General features: G+C 41.1%; 1 protein-coding gene across 1 annotated transcript; it reads left to right on the forward strand.

Moving 5' to 3' along the window:
* The first annotated feature begins 13,017 nt into the window (after positions 1-13,017).
* Positions 13,018-24,604, forward strand: Znf623 (zinc finger protein 623). Its single transcript, XM_063231194.1, has 3 exons — positions 13,018-13,168; positions 14,848-14,952; positions 20,279-24,604. The coding sequence occupies exon 3, from the start codon at positions 20,358-20,360 to the stop codon at positions 21,849-21,851; it is 1,494 nt and encodes a 497-aa protein (XP_063087264.1). The 5' UTR covers positions 13,018-13,168; positions 14,848-14,952; positions 20,279-20,357; the 3' UTR covers positions 21,852-24,604.
* The last annotated feature ends 516 nt before the right edge of the window (positions 24,605-25,120 follow it).

A 25,120-nucleotide genomic window follows, 5' to 3' on the forward strand; every position in this document is an offset into this window, starting at 1 on the left:
ATGAGAAAACACTTCAGCAAGATGCAATCCCAAACTTCTACCTCATCCAAAGGCAAATCCAGGCCAGTGAGGTGGAACAATTAAAAAACCACCCACCTGGACCCTCTGAAGTAGTAACAATAGAAATAACAAAGGAGACGAATAAAAAAAAAGCAAGTCAGATATAATTTCTCAGATAATTACAGAGATGGTGACCATAATCAAAGACATGATTAGTAACTCTAGAGCAGATACAGATTACCAAAAAAAAAATAGAGGAACTTAGAAAAAAATGATGGAAACAGTGAAAGGTCAACATAGGAAAGAAATGATTCTGTGAAACAGATTCAAACAGACATACAGGAGATTGAAAATTCCACTGAAAGTATATGCAGCAAAATGAGCCAATGTGAAGAAAGAATATCATATATGGAAGATATGATTGTGGTTAGCAATCAGGAAAAGAAAAATTTCTTACAAACACAAAGGGTCTATGAAAAATCAAATGGACAGCTGCTAGATGATACAAAGAATAACATAAATTGATTGGAGTCAATGGAAAAGCAGAGAAGATAGTGCAAATGACATTTTAAAAACTTTACAGGGCTGGGGATTTAGCTCAGCGGCATAAGCGCCTGCCTTGCAAGTGTGTGGTACTGAGTTCGATCCCCGGTACTGATAAAAAAGGAAAAAGACAAAAAAAAAAAAAAAAAAAAAAAAACTCACAAGGGGTTGGGGATTTAGCTCAGCAGCGTAAGTGCCTGTTTGGCAAATGGGAGGTTGTGAGTTTGATCCCCGGTACCAAAAAACAAAAACCTTCACAAAGTGATGGCAGAAAACTTCTCAAGCTGACAAAAAAAATTAACATACAGATAAGTCAGGCATGTAGAACTCCTTAGCCATGGTCAAAACAAACCTACACCAAGGCATATAATACCCAAGAGTCCAGAAATTCAACAGAATAGAATATTAAAAGCTGGAAGAGAGAAGAAACAAATCATCTATAAAGGAAAGCCCATCAAAATCACAGATGACTACTCAACACAATTCTCAAGGAGCACTTGAATTATTTCAAGTCCTAAAAATAAATAACCTTCAGTTCAGACTGATATACCCCCTAAAACTTGAGAAATACAAGATACTTCCATGACCAAAGAATACCTGAAGAAATTCATGACCACCAAATCAGTGCTCCAAAAGTCTGAAGGACATTCTAGAAAGAGATAACAGGCAAGGCAAGCAATTAAACAGGAAACAAGGGAACCAATGACAGAAAAGTAACATGATAGAGATAAATCAGTACATGTCAGTTATAATCATTAATGTCAATTCACTAATCAAAAGAAATAGACTGGCAGAATGGATCAAGAAGCAAGATGCAACAAAATGCTACATAAAAGAAACACATTTAATTTAAAATGAAATTCATAGATTGAAAGTCAAATGATGGAAAATAATACTCCATGTGACAGAAACCCAGAAAGAGGCGTGTGTGCAGACAGTGAATTTCAAGCCAAGACTGATTAAGAGAGACAAAGGAGGTGACCATATCCTTGTAAAGGGAACAATTTAACAGGAAGAGATAACAATCATAAATACATGTGCATAAAATAGTAGTGCATCCAATTATATAAAACAAATATTAACAGACATGAAAAATCCAGTAAGTACAATACGATTTTAATGAAGGACATCAATACCCCCACTGTAACAGATAGACAAACTAGAACAAAAAAAATAAACAAAGAAATATCAGAAGTGTACCAAACTTTTAGTAGATGTTTGTTTACAAAGTGTTCCACTCCATGACATCAGAATATACATTCTTCTCAGTTGCACATGGGATATTCTCTGAAATAAACCACATACTAGCTCATACCTTAAATAAATTGGAATTGAAGTGATCTCATATATTATTAGACCATAGTACAATGAAATTGGAAATCAATGGCAAAAGAAACCACAAGAACTTCAAAAGGGGCCAGGGATATAGCTCAGTGACACAGTGCCTCCCTGGTAAATGCAAGGTCCTAAGTAGTTCACTTCCCAATATCAAAAAATAAAAAATAAAAAAAGAACTTTATAAACACATGAAAATTAAGTAACACCCTTAAAGCAACTAATGGGTCAGAGATGAAATTTAACAAGAAATTAGACTGTTTCATGGCCAGGCATGGTGGCATATGCTTGTAATCCCAGCACTCTGGAGGCTGAGGCAAGAGGATACTCATGAGTTCGAGATCAGCCTAAGCTACGCAGTGAGTTCAAAGCTGGCCTGAACTATACAGAAAGACCACATCTCAAAAAAAAAAAAAAAAAAAAAAAGAAAAGAAAAAAAAAGAAAAGAAAGAAAGAAAAAGTAAATTACACCGTTTCTACCAATACAACATGCAGGAACTTATGGAAAATAATGAAGGCAGTTAGTTCTACAAGGGAAATTTTTTTTTTGTCTTTTTCCTTTTTATTGGTACCGGGGATCAAACTCACGACTGCCTGCTTCCAAGGCAGGCGCTTATGCCGCTGAGCTAAACCTCCAGTCCCCTACAAGGGAAATTTACAGCATTGAATTTTCATACCAGAAAAACAGAATGCACTCAAATAACCTAATGTTTCACTTCAAACTTCTAGAAAAAGAAAGTCAAGCCCAAAGCTAATACAAGAAAGGAAATTATAAGATTAGGGCAGAAATTAACACAATGAAAACTAAGAAAACAATACAAAGAATCAATGAATCAAAGAGTTGGTGCTTTGAAAGACTAAAGTTAGCAAACCCTTAGCCAACCTTATCAAAAAGTAAAGAAAGGACTCAAAGTCAATCAACTAAGAATAAAAATGGTGAAATTACAATGGATCCCGCAGAAATCCAGAAGAACATTTATACCTATTTTGAAAACTTGTATTCTAATAAGATGGAAAATGCAGAAGAAATGTACAGATTCCTAGATACATATAAATTACCAAAGCTGAATCAAGAAGATATAAAAATCCTAAATAAGCCAACATCAAACAATGAAATTAAAGATGTAATTAAAAGCCTACCAACAACAGAAAAGTCCAGACCTTGACAGATTCACTGCTGAGTTCTATAAGAAATTTAGAGAAGACGTAATGCTCCCATTTCTCAAACTCCTTAACAAAATTAAGAAGGAAGCAACATTCATTCCTGGAAGCAAGCATTACCCTAATACCAAAATCAGAGAAGGACCCAACTAAGAAAGAGAACTACAGGCCAACCTTCCTAATGAATATTGATGCAAAAATCTTCAGTAATATACTGACCGAATGAAGCAAATCATATAGAAGATTATACACCATGACTAAGTAGTATTCATTCCAGGGATGCAGGGATGGGTTAACGTATGCAAATCAATAAATGTAATACATCATGTTAACAGAGCCATAGACAAAAACCATATGATCATTTCAATAAATACATGAAAAGTGTTTCACAAAGTCCAACATACATTCATAGTGAAATTCTATAGAAAATTGGAATAGATGGTCTTCATCTCACTCTGACAAAAGCCATGTATTACAAAACAATAGCTAACATCATACTAAATGGTCAAAAACTGAAAGCTTTTGCTCTAAAATCAGGAACAAGACAAGGATAGCCACTGTCACTACTCTTATTTAATATAGTTCTGGAAACATTAGCCAGAGCAATTATACAAAAGAAAGAAATAAAAAGAGTAAGGATAAAAAAGGAAGAAGTTAAATTATTACTTATGAATGCTATTATTAATTATTACTTATGAATGCCATAACACTCTATAGAGAGGAATCCCAAAAACTCAATCAAAAGACTTCTAGATTTAATAAGAAAATTCAGTAACATATCTGGAAACAAAGTCAACACTCAAAAATCAGTAGTGTTCTTGTACACAAATAACAAATTCACTGAGAGAGAAATTAAGGAAACCACACCTTTCATAATAGCATTCTCCAAAAATGAAATATTTAGGAATCAATCTAATGAAGGAAGTAAAAGACCTCCACATTGAAAACTACAGTACTCTGAAAATGGAGACTGAAGAGGACATCAGAAAATAAAAAGATATCCCTTGCTCTTCCGTGGGAAGAACCAATATAGTGAAAATGGCCACACTTCTAAAATTTTTATGCAGATTTAATGAATCCTGATCAAAATTCCAATAGTGTATCTTTCAGAATTAGAGAAATCCTAAAATTCTTTTGGAATCAGAAGAGTCCTACAATAGCAAAAGCAATTCAGAGAAACAAAGGCAAGGCAGGGGGAATCACAATCCCTGACCTGAAATTGTACTACAAATCTACTGTGATAAAAAACAAAACAGAATGGTATAGGCAAAAAAAAAAAAAAAACTGACCCTTGGATCAATAGGACAGATTAGAAGATGAAGAAATGACTCCAAACATACTTAGCCATCTTCTTTTGACAAAGGAGCCAAATACCTTCACTGGAAGAAAGATAACCTGTTTAACAAATGGTTCTGGAAGCACTGGCTTTTCAAATGCTGAAGTTTAACACTAGACTCCTGTCTTTTTACCAAGCACTAAAAACTAAAATCAAAATGGGTCAAAGATCTAAACATTAAAACAGAAACACTAAATCTGCTGGAAGATAGACTAGGTAGAACTCTCGAAGGCATTGGTGTAGGCAAAGACTACCAACAGACTGAAAAGACAAACCACAGTGTGGGAAAAAAATTGTCAGTTGTTCCTCAGAGGACTAATATCTAGAAAATATAAGAACTCAAAAAAATCAAGACTCCCCCAATTTAAAGCCCCAATCCAAAAACAGGCATCTGAAATGAACAGACACTTTTAGGATGAAGTAGAAACTGCAAATAAATATATTTAACATCATCAATCATCTGAGAGATACAAATGAAAACAGCAGCACTGAGATTCCATCTCACTTCAGATGAATGGCTAGTATCAAGAAACCACCCAAGGGGCTGGGGATTTAGCTCAGCGGCATAAGCACCTGCCTTACAAGCAGGCGGTTGTGAGTTCGATCCCTGGTACCGATAAAAATGAAAAAGACAAAAAAAAAAAAAAAAAGAAAGAAAGATACCACCCAAAAACTATTGATGGTGGTGCTGTGGGGATAAAGGAACCTTTTTCCACTATTGGTAGGCATGTAGACTGGTGCAATCACTGTGGACGTTAATGTGGAGAGTCCTCAAAAAACTAAAGCCAAAAGTTCCATTTAACCCAGCTATTCCCCTTGTTGGCATCTTCCTTAAAGAATTAAAAGCATCATACCACAGCAATTTATGTATACTCATGTTTATAGTGGCACAGTTCATAACAGCTAAATCTTGGAAAACAGCCTAAATGCCCATCAATCAATGAATGGATAACGAAGGTGTGGTTACTTATACAATGGAGTACTACTTTGCCTTAAAGGATAAACTTGAGACATTTCTAGCTAAATGGATGCACCTTGAGACTATACTCATAAGTGAAATAAATCAGACCCACATTTTTAAATGCCACATTGTTTTTTCTGATGTGAGAAATTGAAAATATAATTAAGGAATAAAATGTATAATAGATGTTGGAAAATGGAAAAATGTTCAAATGAGAAGGGGAACAAGGGAGATGGGAGGGCAAAGGAAAGAAGGGGTAAGAAAAAAGAAGAGATTATAAAAAATGGAAATAAAGCTTTGGTAAATAGGAAGGGGAAGAGATGTTGAAGGGAGGTGTGGGGAATAGGATAGAAGCAGCAAGATAGGGGCTAGGGATATAGCTCAGGGCACAGCACCTGCTTGACAAGCATGAGGTCCTGTGTTTGATTCTCAGGACCGGAAAAAAAAAGCAGCAAGGTATATTATGTACAGGTACAAATTCCCTATGATGACTGTTATCGTTGTGTATATCTAAAATGTACCAATAAGGGGGCTGAGGGCTTAGCTCAGCAGCATAATTACCTGCCTGGCAAGCACCACGTCTTGAGTTCAATCCCTGGTACCAAATAAAGTAAAATAAAATGTATCAATAAAAAATTTTAAAATCTGCTGCTCATGCTTTATATTGAACTTTTCATTTCTTCTGTCTCTGTATGCTTTCTTTTCATACACTTTAATTATTTTCCAAAGTGGTCATTCACATCTTATATTGCCTTACTTAACTCGGTTAGTTCATTGTTTGTTTCTTCTTTAAGGTCATCAATTTTTTTTAGCAAAGTTCTTCATCTGTTTAATGAAATCTTTTTGAGCTTGCTAAACATCTTATTCATTTGCTTACATTTCTTTGTTATCTCTTCAATCATTCTGTCCATTCACTTTACGAATTCTTTGCTTATAGCTTTCTCTATTTCAATGTCTAATATCTGCTTTAGAGGACTTTGGGGAGGATGTGAAAGTTGTGGGATCATGGAGACTTCCTTAGATAGCAAAAGAGGGCCTGAGAGCTACACAGTGTGCCACGGTCTGAGATTCTATGGGCAGCCCATGAGAGGGTTTTGTATGAATTTGTTAGTGTGAAGTAAAAGCTACAGGGGAGATCCCAGGAATTATAGATGGCAGGAATGCAGAAAAAATCAGGCTGTGAGCAGACCTAGCCAGAGAGAGAGAGAGAGAGAGACAGACAGACAGACAGACAGACAGACAAAAAGAGACAGTAACAGAGATAATCATAGCCCTTTTGGGCTGCAAACAATAAAGCCCTAGAGGCAGGGATGTTCAAGTCTTTAGGAGGTCACATGTCATTATTATGTGCCCTCAAATACCAGACAGAGAGAAACAGGTCTTAACATTTGCCCACTGGATGGCAGCCTTGCTTTTGTCCCATCTTCCCTTTCTATGCCTTCATTCTTCCCATTTAGAGGAAATGTTTACCCTGTGACATTTCATCTTGGGAGTACATAACTTGATTTTTTATTTTCACTGGGACTCACAGCTAAGTTTGCCTTGAGTCTGAGAGAAGACTCTGGACTTTTGAGAAATACTGTTGGAACTGTTGAAACTTTTAGATGGAAAGTTCTGTTTTTCTTTTCCTTTTTTTTGATACCAGGGATCTAACTCACATACTTGTCGGGCAGGTGCTTATGCTGCTGAGCTAAACCCTAACCCCTGACTGCAGTTTTCATACTGAGATGGACATGGGCCTTTGAGGGTTACAATGGAAGTTATAGTGTGGACTTGCAACGTCCCCTGACAGAATTCATGTGCTGATGGTGGACAAATAGCAGCAGCCACGGAGGTTCTCTGAGATTACCAGCTTAGAATCCAGGAGCAGTGCTGTGTGAGGAGTCCCACGCGAGGGGAGATGTACCTTGCCGACCCAGGAACAAAGTAAGCTGAGAGAAACCAACTGGAAATGCAATCCTGATGCTATAATAGGAACAGATAAAATCTCAGTGCAGAAGCTGGATCCTGCACCACTGGAAGCCGCGATTTGAATTTCCTGCTGCTGATACTGCATCCCAATCCACACAGCAGGGAGAGAGACGTGCGAAAGCTCTGAGAGCGGGAATCGGCAGCGTTGAGAGCGGGACTGGCTTGACCTGCAGTGAGTGAAATGGGGACCCTTTCATAGACTAGGAGGCTCCAACAGAGGACATTCTGGGAACAGGCAGACTAGCCGGAACACAGCCCTGCAGTGACTTTAGTCGCATATTCCCCTCTCAAGCGGGAGTGGTGGGGAGCGCTTGGCCTGGTGACGCCGCGGACTAAGATCCAGTAGGCTGCTCAAATCAGGTCCCTGCGCCTGGCGCCACACCCTAGCAGTGAAACATTCAGTAGGTTGACCTGGAGGGGCGGGCCCAGCAGAGGCTGCCCACGTCTGTGTCTCCCTAGTACACTGCAGTGGGCGGGAACAGTTAGCCGGCGGATTCAAACAAACTGTCACAGGCAAAGAGGAAAAAAAACGGGGCCTCCTACATACGCTTGTATGGAAGGAACAAAAAGTATGGGAAAAGGGAGCAACAAGAAAGGGTCCTCAGTCCCCAATCCTGAGAACACTGATCCAGGAAAGGTAAAAGCAAAAGAGAATGAAGACAAAAAACATGCAATATCAGACATGGCATCTATAGATATAAAACGATATCTCCGGAGCCTCATAGACGAGTTCAAAAATGAAATATTTAATGAAATAAAGCAAGAAATAAGAAGAAGAGTTAGAGAAATGCTAAGCACCACCCAAGAAAAAACAGATGGTGGAATGGAAGAACAGAAAAAAAGGGGAGAATTGTTTGATGGAGAAAATAGAGAAAACATAGAATACGTGAAGCAGGTTCACAGAGATTACCAGGAAACTAAAAACTCTATTGAAAGCTGGCATAACAGCTTGAAAGAAACTAAGGATAGATTATCAGAACTGGAGGACAGATTTGTAATGTGGGAGCATGAAATGAAAAACTTCTTAAAAATAACAAGAAAACAAACAGCAATAATACCAAGACTAGAAGATGACAAGAGGATCTATAACTTAAGAATTAAGAACATAAAAGAAGAAGTAGGGACTCAAACAAATGAACTACAAAAGCTATTCACAGAAATAATCCAGGAGAATTTCCTTAATTTAGCAAAAGGTAAAGATACTCAGATGTATGAGGCATTCAGGACCCCAGCCACCTACAACCCAAACAGAGCCTACACCCAGGCATATAATAATCAAAATTCCAGAAATCAAGTATAAGAACAGAATATTAAAAGCCGTCAGAGACAAGAAACAGATCACTTACAAGGGAACACCCATCAGAATTACAGCAGACTTCTCGGCACAAACCATCAAATCATGAAGAGTGTGGGGGGAAATAATTCAAGCTTTGAAAGATAATAACCTCCAGCCAAGACTGATATATCTTGCACAACTGTCCCTAGAAATTGATGGAAAAACAAGGTGCTTCCAGGATAAAGAGGAACTAGGGGAATTTGCAACCACCAATTCAATTCTACAGAGATTACTGCAGGATATTCTAAAAATGAAAAATACCAAGATTCCAGAAACAGTGGCAGAGAGGCCACAATGAATGGAGCAGAAAGCCAAATGAAGAGCACAAACTGACAACTAGTGACAGAAAAAAGCTCAGCAGAAATGAGGCAGAGAAGGTTGGATGGTAGGAACAGCCATTTTGGAGAAAACAAGACATCATAATAGGTAGTACTGGTTTAATATCCTCTTGTTTTGAAGTCCGATCAAGCTTTTGTTCTTCTGTCTCCATCGGTTTTAACGTGTTGTATCTTATTGGATTTTATTATATGTGATAATATAAGCAAAAACTTTTATAGACAAGGAGATTATACAGAAACCATTGTTCATTTTCTGTTAGTTGATTCTAAATATCCTGTAATACTGTCATTCTCTTGAATGGTTTTACATTGTCTTGATATGTTTGATGCTACAGTATACGAAGTTATACCCAAAGATTTTAAGGGAAGAGACACTATGGTAACTACTATTATGTTGAGATTATCTTGTGGTGAAACACTATTTTCCTTAAATTGCTATGTTTTGACCTGCACTGTTTTGTTGTTATGCCCTCTTTTTTTTTTATCTAAATCTGCTTTTTATTATCTACTTTTTCATTTTTATCCTTTTAATTAAGGGAAGAATAAATAAAAAATAACAGGATATATTATAGTAACCCACTATGATTTCCTATTAACTTGATTTGAAACTCTGTATTGCTCTCACCATCTTGTTTTGACTGATTTTCCTCTATTCTGTTATGCTAGATAGTACCAAGTTTGAAAGTCTAGGGAACAACTATGAAGAAAATAAGATCCATTGTGACGCCCATTCTGGTTGACTATTATCTTCTTTTGAAGTCCTCTAATGTCTCCAATGTTTTGGTTTTATTGGTCTTATTCTTTACTGTTTTGTTCAATTTTATTATAACTGATGATATAGGCAATTCTTTTTAAGATAACAAGAGGCATTATGGTAACCATTGTTGATCACCTTGTATTTTGTTTTTACATTATCTATTATGTCCATCCTTTTGATTTGACTGACTCTGTCCTGGTATGTCACATTTGGTTTTACTTTCTTCAAAAAAATTAATAAGAACTGTGGGAGTAATAATATCCAAAATGTGTAATTGTCATTGTACAAAAGAAAGGAAAAGAAAGTTCTCTAAAAGATATAACTGCATATATATTTAATTGTATAAGATAGATAACCATATTATTGAGTTTTGTTGGATCATTGAACAAAACTGTTTGCAGTCTCACTGTTTGAAAGTCCCCTCTATATGCTTTAATTTTGTAACTTCAACAAATATTTCTAAGATGACAATATGTAATTAACTAGTGATTTCCTACTGTTTATTTTTTCTGAAATTCTGTATAACTTGTACCCTTTTTCTGTTTTTTTTTCTTTTTTCTCCTTAAATAAAATTAAAAAAAAAAGAATTCATGTGCTAACAGTTTGTTTGCCTGCTAATGGGCTTTTGGGGAAGTGATTAATCATGAGGATTCTAATTTCATCAGGTGAATTAACCACTGATAAGATCATAAGTTCATGGCATTATTGGGAGGTGATGGATCAAAGCATTCAATACCAGCTACATGAAAATTCCAACCACTGTTTTTGGTAGAAATAGAAAAATCCTCAGATTCATCTGAAGTCATAGAATAAACTTACCTTGATAAAATCACAGTTAGAGGGTTCACATTCCCTAAATTTCAAAATATAGTACAAATAGAAATATATCTGTTGTAATTGAAACACAATGGTACTGACACACACACACACACACACACACACACACATATAAATATGTATATATATATATATATATATATATATGTGCGTTTTTTTGGTATGGGAGATTGAATTTACCACCTTGCACTTGCGCTGAGCTAAATCCGCTGCCCAGTACTGACATAAGGATAGACACATAGACAAATGTAATACAACTGAGGCCACAAAAAATCATGATGGATGATAACCATTCAGTAACCAAAACACAGAAAGAGCTCTTATAATTTAACAAGACAACCCAATTAAAAATTGGAGAAAGTACTTAAATAGACATTAATTGGGAGAAGATATATAAAGATCCAACAGTACGTGAAAAGATGCTCAACATCAGTAGTTATTAGAAAAATGCAGATTGTAATCACAGTGAGATTCCATTTCATAGTCACTAGGTTGGCCATAATATAAGGAGGAAGATAACAACTGCTTATGAGGTATGAAGAAATAGAAACCCCTTTGCCAGCTGTAGCTCCCCTACAGCTCAACAGAGATCCCCGAAGACCTGAGTGCCATTCTTTTGAAATACAACCAGCAGAGGTATGGTACTTGTGTCAGTCTCTGGCGGGAGATTGAATCCTAGCTCCATGACTGCCTACTAGGGACACAGGTGGTATATACCTGTAATATCTGCACTCAGGAGGCTGGGGAAGGAAGATTATTGTGAATTTGAGGCCAGCCTAGACTACATAGTGAGTACAAGGCCAACGTGAATTACATAGTGAGACCCCGTCTCAAAGGAAAAAAAAAAAAAAACAGAAGAAAGAAACCCTTGTATATGATGAGAATGTGAAATGCCATAGCTACTGTGGAAATCTGTTGATGGTTTCTTAAAAAGTTAAATGTATAATTATCATATGATCTAGAAACTCTACTTCTACTTACAAATCCAATAGAAATGAGTCATATATCCTTAAGTATGGAAAATATATCACATTAGGTAAAACTCTTCAGAGAGAGTGGAATGTAACTACAAATTCAAAAAGGGGAAGGTCACTACATCCTGTAATTGCAGCCCTTGGGAGGTGGAGGAAGGATTGATGTGAATTTGAGGCCAGCCTGAGCTACAAAGTGAGTTCAAGGTCAGCCTGTACTGCACAGCAAAACTGTCAAAAAATAAGGGGGAGGTTGGCTTTTTTTTTTTTTTTTTTTTAAACCGGTATCAGGGATCAAACTCAGGGATCAAACTCACAACCACGCGCTTGCAAGACAGACACTTATGCCACAGAGCTAAATCCCCAGCCCAGAGGTTGGCTTTTAAAATTGACATAAGAAACGGCTTAGTCTTTTTTTTTCTTTTTTTCTTTGAGACAGGGTCTCCCTTTGTAGTTCAGGCTGGCTCTGAACTCTCTAGGTAGTTCACACTGGCCTCCATCTCCTGGCAATCCTCCTGCCTCGGCCTTGCCAGTGCTGGGATTACAGACGTGTGCCACCACGCCCAATTTAGTCACACATTTTAAGACATATGATATTTAGATGCCATTTAATACATTTTAAATTTTTAAAAAATTTAAAAAAAATACATTTTAAAGGTTGTTACAGATACAGCCAGACATTTTTTAAAGCTGTAAAAATAAATTTTACTCAAAAACTGCTGATAAGGGAAAGAGCTGAGCTCCATTCTGATTTGTGCAGAGGTTCCTGGCTGTCTCAAAGAGAGATTGAGGCAGTAAGTGCACAATGACGAAAGGGTTGATCGCTATAAAAGTGATTAGCCGCTGTGTCCCTAGTAGGCAGTCATGGAGCTCGAATTCCATCTCCCGGCAGAGACTGACACAGGTACCACACCTCTGCTGGTTGTATTTCAAAAGAATGGCACTCAGGTCTTTGGGGATCTCTATCGAGCTGGAGGAGAGCTACACCTTCAACTGCAGGCTCCCTTTATTATTTATTAAAGGCTGTAGGAAAAGCAGCTCAGGAGCTTGTTGGCTGACCAGTAGTTGGTTCTGGCTAGGGTTAGCCCGAAGGCGCCAGGAGCAGCAGGCCCGCGTCTCCGGGGCGGGGAGCCGAGACTTCTGCAGGGAACAACACAACTGTTTTTTTCTTTGGTACCTGCGCTGATAGCTCTCCAGCAGCTGAATTCTTTAGGCCTATTTTACACTTTAGGAGCAATGTTCCTGCGAAAGGGAACCGTTTCCCACGCTCTCTGAGGGACGCAAGAGGGGCCTAAGTTTGAAGACCTGCAACATATCCAATTTTCCCAAGAGTCTTCGGCTCCGGGAAGCTGATTAGCGGAGTACAATCAATCTTGCTAACCGTGAGAGCTAAGCTGCCGGGAGTCTTTACTTCCGCCCGGCTGAAGACCACAGAGAGGCGGTCGCTCCGATTTTGCTCCTAGAGCGGCGACGGAAGTTCTCGGGCGGGGCCTCAGGCGAGTTCCGGTCGCGGTTTGCCGGCCGCCGTGCGGGCTTTGTCGGAAACTGTGTGGGCTTTGTTGGTAGCCTGCGGGGCTGTCGGTGGCTTGGGCGTCAAGCCTTCGCGGTCTTCTCGCCACTAGGTACCGGATGAGTGGTGTGTTACGGGCGGGTGGAGGCTTGGGTCTTCCTGACTGCGCTTGCCTTTGGCCGGTGGCCTCAGAGTAGCGCCCGGTGCGGGATTGGAGCCTGCGTCTTTCTCCCCTGAGCTCCGAGTGGTAACTACCCGGCTCCACCCCGTGTTGTCTGGTTTCCTAGCGGCCCGCAGGGCTTGCACACCCTCACCACCGTCCCCGCAGCTCCGACTTCCGTGTGGCGGTGTTCAAGCCTCTGAGCCGCCGTCGGGCTGCTGCCCCGGTGTGTGTGGTGCTGCCCCCGGTGTGTGTGGTGCTGACTCGGGCGTCGCTGCAGTTCTTCTCCGACCCTGCGTGGGCTTGTCTCCTCTGCTCAGGATCTGCAGCACCCACACCGTTGTGCTACTACGGCAGAAGCTCAAGAGGGGGGTGTGACGAGCGAAGCCAATTCTAGAGCTTGGGCCTGACGGAGAATTCCCAGAGGAGGCTAGGTGGTCTCTTACACTGTCCTAGCTTTTCCCTGAAACTTCGCTTCCCTAAAATTCTATGAATCTTACTGTCTTCACTCTGCTGATGCCAGAGACCCCCCCCCCCTTTTACACGTTAGCTGCATCACGATTAAGGATGCTTAGGGCCTAAGCATGCTGGAGATTTCCTGGGATGTTAACTGAGTGCAGATACTGAGCTCAGATCTTCTGTCTGTAGAGCTCATACTTGAAGCTGCCCTGCAGTGTTGTAGACCCTCGTTCCTCTAGGGTCTAGAATTAATGGCTGAAAGAATAAATGTCTGCCCAGCAAGATCTGATAGATGGCCATTGTTCTGAGTCTTTAGGCAATACCTCGTTTTGTCCATGTGTCCCTGTGAGGGATGTGACATTATACAGAATCTTAATACCTGCTCTGATTGTATAGAAGGTACAAGGAGAGATTCCACAATCTTCCGGGCCTTTACTGGAGTTCTGGGGATGGATTTCTGGTTTTCCTGGGATGGTCTTGGTGATGATAAGGAAATAGGGCAGAACTGGGTAGGCCCTGACGACACTTATGAGCTCGGCTGGAGATGGAAGGAGAGTTGGGAAGTAGTGATGGTAGAACAAGGTGGCACCATGAAGCAGCTCAGAGAGCCCTGACTGCTGCCTGGGTTATGCAAGATGGCTGGTAAGACTACTGTGATTGTTAGGAAGAGAAAACTTTCATCAGTATCCTTGGGTGAGCCCGAAGAGGGGCTGCTGGAGATAGAAGCCAAATGACCTGGGAGGAGGGTTAGCCCGTACCTGGAACTGATGATTGAATCCAGGGACTTTGTACTGAGCTACATCCTCAGCCCTTTACTGATTATTTTTTTAATTTTGAGACAGTCTTGCTAAGTGACCTTGCATGGACTCAAAACATGTGATCCTCTTGTCTCAGTCTCCCAGAGTAATGGCATTGCAAGCATGTATGGCCATGTCCAGCAAACTGGTGTCACTTCTGTTTGACGTTAAGCAAGTTACTTCCCAAATCCTCTTAGGTGGTTGTGAAGAGAACATGAGAAGACTTAGCACATCTGGCATAGTATCTGACATATAGTGCCCAGATGCTCCATGACTGCAGTGGCAAGTGCACTGGCTTCTGATGGGGTTCTCTAGCAATGCTTTTGTTTTTCTTCAGGGTGAAACTCAGCAGATCTTCCTTCTCCTTTTCTTTAGGACTTGAGCAACAGGTGGTGACTGGCTGAGAGGCAAGGCTGGAATGTCCTTTTACCAGTATGGATGCACAACCTGAGCTTCTAGTGCTATAAGGCATGTCCCAGGGTAAGTGCTGCTGATGCACAGCTTTGAGGGCGCATTTAGACCATGTCATGTAAATTTTTTTCTTAGCAGTTACATATTTTATTGTAGAAAAAGGTCATATGGGGCCACAAGCCTGGTGTAATTTTATTCACTGAAATTATTTTAAATGAAAAAGTATTGATGTAATTGTATTTATATTCATAGAAGGAGCTAAGCAGAAATATAAGATTTCTGATTTTAACCAAGTGTGATAGCACAATACTATAATCTCAGCACTCAGAAGTGAGGCAGGAGAATCCCAAATTCAAGCCCAGCCTAGACAATTTAGACCCTGTCTAAAAAAAGGACTGGAGGGGCTGGGGGTTTAGCTCAGCGGCATAAGCACCTGCCTTGCAAGTGTGTGGTCATGAGTTCGATCCCTGGTACTGATAAAAAGGAAAAAGACAAAAAATAAATTAAAAAAGGACTGGAGTTGTAGCTCAGTGTGAAGATCCTGGGTTCAATTCCTAGACCCATCCCCCGCCCCCGAAATTACTGATTTTGAGAGAAAAGGGTTTTTTTTTTTTGGTCTTTTTCCTTTTTATCGGTACCAGAGATCGAGCTCATGACTGCCTGCTTGCAAGGCAGGCGCTTATGCTGCTGAGCTAAATCCCCAGCCCAAAAAGGGTTTTTTTTCAATAATGATTTTAAAGCCAGGTATAGTGGTGCACTCCTGTAATCCCAGCACTTGGGAGGCTGAGGCAGGCAGATTGTGGCAAGTTCAAGACCAGCCAGGGATACAAAGTGAGCCCAAGGCCAGCCTAAACTGCATAGTGAGACCCTGCTTCAAAAAGAAAAAAAAAAAAAAAAAAAAAAGATTTTATTAGTGCATTCATTTGGCAGTGCTAGGGATCAAATTCAGCCTTGTACATGCTAGACAAGGAAATCTGCCACTGAGCTACATCCCAGCCTCAAGACAGACCATTCTTCAAAGCAGGAAATACTCTTTTTTTTTGGGGGGGGGGGTAAGGTCTCACTTTGTTGTGCAGGCTGGCATCAAATTTACCATGATCTTCCTGCCTCAGCCTCTGAGTGCTGGGATTACAGGTGTGTGCCACCACACCCATCAGGAATATTCCATTTTAAACACTTCCTCTAAAGTTAAAAAAAGGGCTGGGGATTTAGCTCAGCAGCATAAGCGTCTGCCTTGCAAGCAGGCAGTCGTGAGTTTGATTCCCGGTACCGATAAAAAGGAAAAAGACAAAAAAAACAAAGTTAAAAAAAGGTAAATGAAAACCATTCAGAGGCACACAAATGGTTTTAAACTATATTCTAAACAGATGTAGACTTGTTTACAGGTAGTGTCATTGAAAAAATAAAAAGCAGCTGGGAGCAATGACATACACATATAATTGCAGCTATTCAGAAAGCCAAGATTGGATGATTATAAATTCAAGACCAGCTTGGGCAATTTAAGCAAGGTCCTGTCTCAAGAATAACATCAGGAGCCAAGTGTGGGCTGGGGATTTAGCTCAGTGCCATAAGTGCCTGCCTGGCATGCGCAAAGTCATGAGTTCGATTCCCATTCCAAAAAAAAACAAGAGCCAAGTGTGATGGTACAGGCCTATAATCCCTGGGAGGCTGAGGTGGTCCTCCTGCCTCAGCTTCTCAGGTGCTGGGATTACAGGTGTGCAAACATGGACCCCTTTGACAAGGCTTAACATATGAAATTATTTTCAGAATACTAAGCCCAGCTGACTTCTTAAAATTAAAATATCCTGCAGAAGTGATATCACACTTGGGAAGGAAAAAAAATTTCTTACAGTGAGAAGATGGACACCAGAGGCCTGTAGGTCTAATTTGAATTAAGCTCTAACTCTTATTGGTTCAGTGACTCTGGATGATTTACTTTCTCTTTTAGTTCACTTCCTAGGTCTAGAGAGAGAGAACCTCACCTCTGAAGTGCAGAGGAGGGTCTGAGCCAGTGCAGTTTCTTTGTTCAGTATGGTGCCTTGCTGAGCTTTGAGGACCTGATGAGGCATGTGAAGGCATGTGAAGAGCAAAAGTTCACCTTTTTACTAGCCAGAGAGTAGGCTTCGGGGACATTGGACTTCTTCAGGCTAAATGCCAGTTAGACTGATGGCCACTGGTTGGTAATCTGTGTGGCTTCCATCTTGCCTCATGGGTCTTTCCCTGCTTAAAATTCAAGACTTTGGGGAACAGCGCAGCATGTACACCCTTTTCAAGCTGGTTTGTAAGAGGAACAGACTGCCTACTTGAGCTGAAAAGCCTAGCTATTGTCTTAAGCATTTAATTCTGCCAGCTCATCACCTCCCCTGGGGATGGATGCTGACTTTGATATGTTGGGAAAAAGAGCTTTACAAGAGTTTGATTAGGAAAAAAAAATCAGATTTATGATTTTTTTTTTTTTTTTTTTTGATACTGGGGATCGAACTCATGACCTTACACTTGCCAGGCAGGCACTTATGCCACTGAGCTAAATCCCCAGCCCCAGATTTATGCTTTTTAAAGGTCATTCTTCAGGCTATGAGGAAGAGGATAGGGAAAGGAGAATTGGAGGCAAGTTTAGGGGCCTCTTTCAAGAGATGATGATAGAAGGTGTGTTGAAAGTTGTGTGAAGGCTCAGCTTACAGGTCTGACAATTGTATGTGGAGTGTGAACAAAGAAAAGTGAGACAAGGACTTTTGCAATAATCGTGACTTGAGCAAATGGGATGTTGGCGTTCTTACTATAGAGTGGCTGATTCAGGGAGGAAAATCAGAAAGTTTTAACACGTTAGTTTGAAAAGCTTCAGAAAATATCCAGGTGAAGGTATTGTGATTAGAGCTGGTCAAGGGTAGAAGTTAGGAAGGTGGCTAAGCTACAGGTAGAGTGCATGTTTCAGCAGTGGAGTCTATGTGTCTCCTAAAGTGGGTGTGCTCACCTCCAGAGTGAATGGAGATGGAAAGTGGTACACGGCAGGGCTCTGGTGTCATGGGTGGGTACGCTGAGGGAGTGGTCAGTGAAGAAGGGAGAGATCCAGGAGAGGCTGGCTCAGAAACCTATTGAAAAGGTGACCCAGAAGAGGGAAAGTATGGATGTCAGCTTCTGCCAGTAGCTTAGCTGAGTGGGGTGCTATGGCTTGCCAGCTGGGTGACATGATGGATTATTGGGGTGTAAGTCTGACTGAAGTAGGTTGAAAGTTGTAAAGGAGATGGAAAAACAAGTCCAGTGACCCTGTGAAGGTTACTATAGAGAAGTAGAGTGATGAGGTAATACTTAAAGATAATAGGACCCAAGAAGTGAGGGTTTTTGTTTAAAATTTTCCAAAACATGCTTTGTTTTGTTTTTTGGGATCGAGTTCAGAGCCTTGGGCAAGTGAAGCAAACACTCTACTACTGAGTTCTGCCTCCAGCCCCGTTTCTTTTTGAGGCTGGGTCTCACTGTGTTATCCAAACTGGCCTTGAACTCATAAGCTCAAGTGATCCTCCCACTCCAGGCTCCCCAGGAGCTGGGACCACAGGTATGCCGTAAAGTTAGACTTTTAGGTAGGGGAAGTGCTAGCATTGCTGTATGTGATGGATCTTGGGCTGCTGAGAGGGAAAGGAGCTCATGATTTCATAGGGGAGTGAATGGTGGCAGGAGGAAATGGAAGGGCAGTGTTCTAAAGCAAAGGGACAGTTTGACTCAACAGAAGGGAAAGCACTTGGGTTTAAATGTAGGTAGATGGGGGAAATAGACATTTTTGTCTCACCACTTCTATTTTCTCATCAAAACTTGAAGTGAGGTCATCAGCTGAGGGGCAGGAGGGGATGTTGCACATTTAAAAAGAAAGAAAACAGCAGAAGAGTTAGGGGATTGTAGCTTTTGGAGACATTGAGTAGAGCTGTAAATGTAATACAAGAGTGTAGACAGGTCAGGAGGCAAGCTAGATATAACTAGAGCTGGGTCCCCACACGCTGCAGAGGGAGAAAGTATAGGGCAGTTATAGGTATATAAAGAGGGTGATTATATAGGTGCCCCTCAATTTCACCAGATACCAAAATCTGAAGAGCCAAAAGTATAAGAGCCTGGTGTGATGGCTCATTCTGGAGGATGGCTACAAGTTTGAACCAGCCTGGGTTATACAGTGAGTTCAAGGCCAGCTTGAACTACACAGCGAGACTCAACAACAATAACAACAAAAAAACAAATGATGCAGTATTTGCCTGTAACCTCTACATAGCTATCATATGCTATAAATTACCTCTAGATGACTTGCCATACCTAATACAGTATAAATGCTGTGTAGATAATTGCTGCAGTGTTGTTGTTGTTGTTAGGGAATAATAACAGGAAAAAGAGCTGGGCATGGTGGTGCACACCTGTCATCCCAGTGTTCGAGAGGCTGAGGCAGAAAAATAGCTGTGATTTTGAGGCCAGCCTGGGCTACGAAGGAAGTTCAAGGCCAGCCTGAACCATGTAGTAAAGCCCTGCCTCAAAAAACACCAGGAAAAAAAAGGAAAAGATCTGTACATGTTTGGTGCAAACAATATTTTTCTTAAAATGTTTTTGAGCCAGAGTTATTCTAATCACAGATGTAGAACTGAAGTGTGCAGGGTTGAATACCGAGTGGTAAGAACTGTGCCAAGGAGGAAGCAGAGACCACTGTAGCCATTGTAAGCAGCAACTGCTTTGATCCAGGGAACTAGATGACAAAACCACTAGAAGGGTTGCAGGGACAGAAAGTTAGGGGGTCTTAACTGGATTTGGTTCCCGCAAGAGCTGCAGCTCTTGTCAGCGCTATGGCCATGTGTAACTTGTAACCTCAAATAAATTCAGGACTAGGACCATGGACCACAGTAGTTGGGGACTGAAGGCAAGATCTAAAGGACTGGGCATGGTTTCCTAGTATATGCTCATTTGGAAGGGACTGAGGTAAGAAGATTACCACCAGTTCAAGGTTAATTTACATGGCAAGATCGTGTTTTTAAAAAAAAGTTTAAAAATTAAAAAAGATATGAAGGAATAAGAGACAGTGAGTTACCAGGTGCTAGCACTGATAAATTTCAGTGTTCATTTAGAAACATGGATCTTGATTTTTCAGTAGGGTCCAAGTTATGTCCCTGACACTGTCCCACATTCAGGGGGCACAGAGGGTCGGCAGAATGCTGTGCACTGCAATTCTAGAGTTGGATATGTTACAGGTAGAACTACAATTCTAGAGTTGGACATGTTACAGGTAGAACCATAACAAGATTTCCCAAATGATGTTGGCTGTTTCAGGTAACTGTGGGATCAGGAGTATAGGTAGAGGAAACAGTTGAATCCTCCATGTGCTTTAGTAGCTTCCTGTTAACAAAGAAGAAAAACAATCTTCTTGTTTCAGATTCTGCTGCAGAGTGAGATGGTGATAAGAAGGTGACTTCAAAGCTTGAATTTCTGAGGATGAAAATTCCCATAAGACGATGTCAGACACACTCACCATAATGGAGCACCCTACCTCTGAGTCTAGAGAAGTCCGTGAAGCCAGGTTAGGGCAGCTGTTAGGAAACCCAGAAGGACAGAACCTAGGGAGTCCTTCCTCTCAAGAGGATGGGTTCAAACAAGTCACAGTGACCCACTGGAAAATCCAAACAGCAGAGACAGCCCAAGTTTGCAGTAAGCCAGGGAGAAATCCTATTCTGAACCCAAACCTTCTTATACTTCAAAGGGAGCTTATAGAAGGGGAGCCCCATCTCAGTAGTATTTGTGGTAAAAGCTTCCCATTTAATTCAGACCTAGTTAAACATCAGATTTCTCATACTGGTGAGAAGCCTTATAAATGTGAGCATTGTGGAAAAGACTTCAGTCAGACCTCACACCTTGCAGAGCACCAGAGAGCCCACACTGAAGACAGATTGTATGTGTGCAATGTGTGTGGGAAAGACTTCATTCACTACACAAACCTTGCTGAACACCAGCAAGTGCATATGGGAGAAAAGCCATTCCGATGTGCTCAGTGTGGGAAAGCATTTTGTCACAGCTCAGACCTCCTTCGGCACCAGAGAGTTCACACTAGGGAAAGGCCTTTTGAGTGCAAAGAGTGTGGGAAAGGCTTCAGCCAGAGCTCCTTACTCATTCGCCATCAGAGAATTCACACAGGTGAAAGACCTTATGAGTGTAATGAATGTGGGAAATCCTTTATCAGGAGCTCTAGCCTTATTCGGCATTATCAAATCCACACAGAAGTAAAGCAGTATGAGTGCAAGGACTGTGGGAAGGCCTTCCGCCACCGCTCAGACCTGGTCGAGCACCAGAGGATTCATACTGGGGAGAGACCCTTTGAGTGTAATGAATGTGGAAAGGCCTTTATTCGCAGTTCAAAACTTATTCAGCATCAGAGAATACACACTGGAGAGCGGCCCTATGTCTGCAATGAGTGTGGGAAGCGCTTCAGCCAGACGTCCAACTTCACTCAGCATCAGAGAATCCACACTGGGGAGAAACTCTATGAGTGTGATGAATGTGGGAAGGCCTTCTTCCTGAGCTCATATCTTATCCGGCACCAGAAAATCCACACTGGTGAGCGGGTATATGAATGTAAAGAATGTGGGAAGGCTTTTCTGCAGAAAGCCCATCTCACAGAGCATCAGAAGATCCACACTGGGGATCGGCCATTTGAGTGCAAAGACTGTGGGAAAGCGTTCATCCAAAGCTCTAAGCTGCTGCTCCACCAGATTGTGCACACAGGGGAGAAGCCTTATGTGTGCAGTTTCTGTGGGAAAGGCTTCATCCAGAGATCAAACTTCCTTCAACACCAGAAGATGCATACTGAAGAGAAACTGTATGAGTGTAGTCAGCTTGGAGAGGGTTGTACGCCACCTCCTGACTTTATTGACCAGGAGGCCCTTTCCCTAAATGAGACTCCTACATGTTTAAGTGAGCTCACAGGGCAGGAAGGTCATATGGGTAATTTATGATCACTCTTAACTCACAGAGTGGTGTTTAGAGATGGGTGGAATTGGGGTTTTTATAGTTTCCAAGATTTGGATGTGTCAGTTTCCTGAAACCTGGAGGGGCTGTGTTTGGAGTGGTTTGGTGCCTACCACTGGACGGTTGGCTTTTGAGTTGGAACAAGTTGGAAGAAAAGATTTCTAGATTGTATTGATAAATACAACCCCCTCTTGAGTTTGATCTTGGCAGAGCAGAGCTGTGAACTTAGTCTCATTACTTAAGAGAGGATTGCCTATTAGGCTAGAGAACATTTTCTCGGGTTACCTGTTGTCCTGGGGATACCACCAAGCCTCATGTTCTGCATCTGAAGGCTTTAATCTCCTTGGCTGATCAGTTCCCAGCCACACAGTTTGTATGTCCCACTTCTTGCTCTCTGCCCTGCTCTGCTGACTTAACTCATCTTGCAAGGCCCTGGCATCATTTTAAGGAACATTTCCTTTGCACTTAGCCAGCAAGTTTTCCATGCTTTTGAGGCTCGGCACTTACCTCTTATTACTGAATTATGAATCGTTTCTCATTACACTCAGTTCCTTGATACTGATCTTGTCCTGATTGAGTCCTACATCCCCAGTGCATAGTATGCAGCCATAAAAAGCACTCTACATCTGTAATTGGCAGCTCTTGCTTTGTCCTTTATTGCTATTTTAAAATTTTGAGGGTTGTGTGTGTGTGTGTGTGTGTGTGTGTGTGTGTGTGTGTATGGCCTGAGTTGCTGAATTACCTGTCTGTATTGGCACCCTCATTGCCACCTAGAGCCTCACCTGCAACCACCTAATGTCCTCAATGTCCCCAGGTACTTGAGGGGTGCATGACTCCAGTATACTGCACAACTTTGTCCTAGCTCATGTCTTTTGTAGGGGGATCATTATGTCTGAGTCACTTTTCTTGTCACGGGATGGCAGTGAGACATTGTATCTGATAACCACAATTTAAAGGTGGAAAGGTTTATTTTGGCTCATGTTTGCAAAAGTCTCAGTCCATGTTCCATAGGTTCCGAGGAAGAAATAGCATAGTAGAGGGGCTTAGCAGAGGAAAATTGCTTACATCGTGGAGGCCAGAAAGCAAAGCGCATAAAGGAGAGCAGGAGAGGGAGATATGTTATGTGCCCATTGACCTGCCTACCAGGCCCCAACTCATGACACTGCATTCAGCTGCTAAAGTTAATGGGTGAATGTCCTGAAGAATGTAGCACCCCCATGTTCTAGTTGCCTTCCAAAAGCCCAGCACTGAGTACGTGAGAGTTTTGCAGGATATTTTAGTTTTAAACCATAACACAGCAGCTCCAAGATTGACTCATATCTTTTTTTTTTTGGTCTTTTTCCTTTTTATCGGTACCGGGGATCGAACTCACGACTGCCTGCTGGCAAGGCAGGCGCTTATGCCGCTGAGCTAAATCCCCAACCCCTATTGACTCATATCTTGACAATTTCTTGCCCTCTGGTTCATATTATCACTCATTTGGAAACTTGAATTGTAAGGAATAGTTCTGAAGATTGGGAAAGTAAGAGGCGACCTGCACTACAGTACTGTGGAGTACAGTGGGAAAGACATGACGTTCCAGTGAGTGAAGTGCCAAAGTGGATGTGTGCTCCAGGTCTTGTTGGTGCATTATAAGGTGACTAGTGGCATGGCAGATCTAGGAAGCCTTCACAGGAGATGTGACATTTTAACTGGCTTAGATGCCAGTAAGTGCTTTTTCACTGGAGGAAAAGGATGATATGGGAGAGGAAGTTAGACAAACACAGGCAGGCTCACCAGGCTGCTGCTTGGTTGGGCAGCTGAGAAGGCAACTTTGGCACATGGTAAAGTCCCTTCAGCAGAACTGCATACTGTGGCCTTTGATTTGGTAAATAAGCAGTTCATCTGAACATTAACTGAAGCCAGCTTTGACATGATTTAAAAAGAAAATTTTTTCCTCATAAAGGCATATTTTGCGTTTTTAACAAATCCTGACAACCCTTGAGGGAACACAATTCAAAAGGACATACAAAACCTACTTTGAAAAACTCTCTAGAGATGTTTCACATGGTAAAGAAGTAGGTGATACGGACCATTTTAATCAGTACAACAAAATGCCAACTCTAAGTGTACAGAGCTTTGGGAAATGCTTAAATCTGTTTTATCCACCATCTTTAATCAAGATAAGCAAATTTTCACCTAAAAGTTTTCTTTCCCATGAGCCTACCCCCACCCCAGTAATTACTTTGTGTCAGTGTAGATTAGTGTTGCTTGTTAGAATGTCAAACACGTGGACTACTGTGTACTCATTAGTGCCTGACTTCTGTCCCTTCAATGTGGTTTTAAGGTTAACCACATTTTGTGTTTTGGTAGTTCTTGTTGCTAATATCCCATTGTATAGAAAAATCGTCATTTGTTATTCATTGATCTGTTTATGGAAATAAGGGTTTCCAGTTTCAAGTCTGAAGAAGAAACTTACTGGGGTTTGTAGCTTAGTGGTAAGGTCCTTGCCTGGCATGCATGAGGCCCTGGGCTCAATCCTTACTATTGCAAAAAAAAAAAAAAGTTGCCAGGCAGGTGTGGTTACATGTGCTTGTTACATGTGCATCTATTTGGGACACGGGAGGATTTCGAGTTTAAGACCAGCCTGGACAATTTAGTAAGACCCTAACAAGGGCTGGAGATGCATCTCAGTGCTTTCTGGGTTTAATCCCCATTATTACCAAAAACAAAAAAGGAATAAAACTGCTACAAACATTTATGTATTTGTACATGTGTTTTATTTCTCGGGCAAATATGTTTGTTGCTACATTATAAGGACCTTAATGGGGCTGGGGATTTAGCTCAGCAGCATAAGTGCCTGCCTTGCAAGCCTGCAGTCGTGAGTTCGATCCCTGGTACTGATAAAAAAAAATAAAAAAAAAAAAAGAGAATCTGTGGCCCCTAAAAACTATAAGAACCTTAATTCATCTAAGAGACTAACCAATACCATAAACTAGGTGGCTTGTAAAGGACAAATTTATTTCTCAGTAGTGAAGGCTTGGGGTTCCAAGGTGTAGGCAGATAGGGTATCTGACAAAGGCCTTCTTCCTGCAGAGATGAGCATCTTCTTACTGTAACCTCACATGGCAGAAGGAGTCTAGAGACCTTTCCCTGTTACAGAGGCATAAATCCCACTCTTGAAGGCTTTGCCCTTGTGGTGTGATAACCTCTCAAAGGCCTTATCTCTTTTTGTGTGTGTGGTACCGGGGATCAAACTCACAACCTCATGCTTGCC

Source organism: Cavia porcellus, unplaced genomic scaffold (genome assembly GCF_034190915.1).
Source record: "Cavia porcellus strain 051 isolate PalLab524CR breed Dunkin Hartley unplaced genomic scaffold, mCavPor4.1 scaffold_19, whole genome shotgun sequence".
NCBI lineage: Eukaryota > Metazoa > Chordata > Mammalia > Rodentia > Caviidae > Cavia > Cavia porcellus.

Coding starts and splice junctions, on each gene's coding strand:
- Znf623 (XM_063231194.1), top strand. CDS start 20,358: ATGTCAGACACACTCACCATAATGGAGCACCCTACCTCTGAGTCTAGA.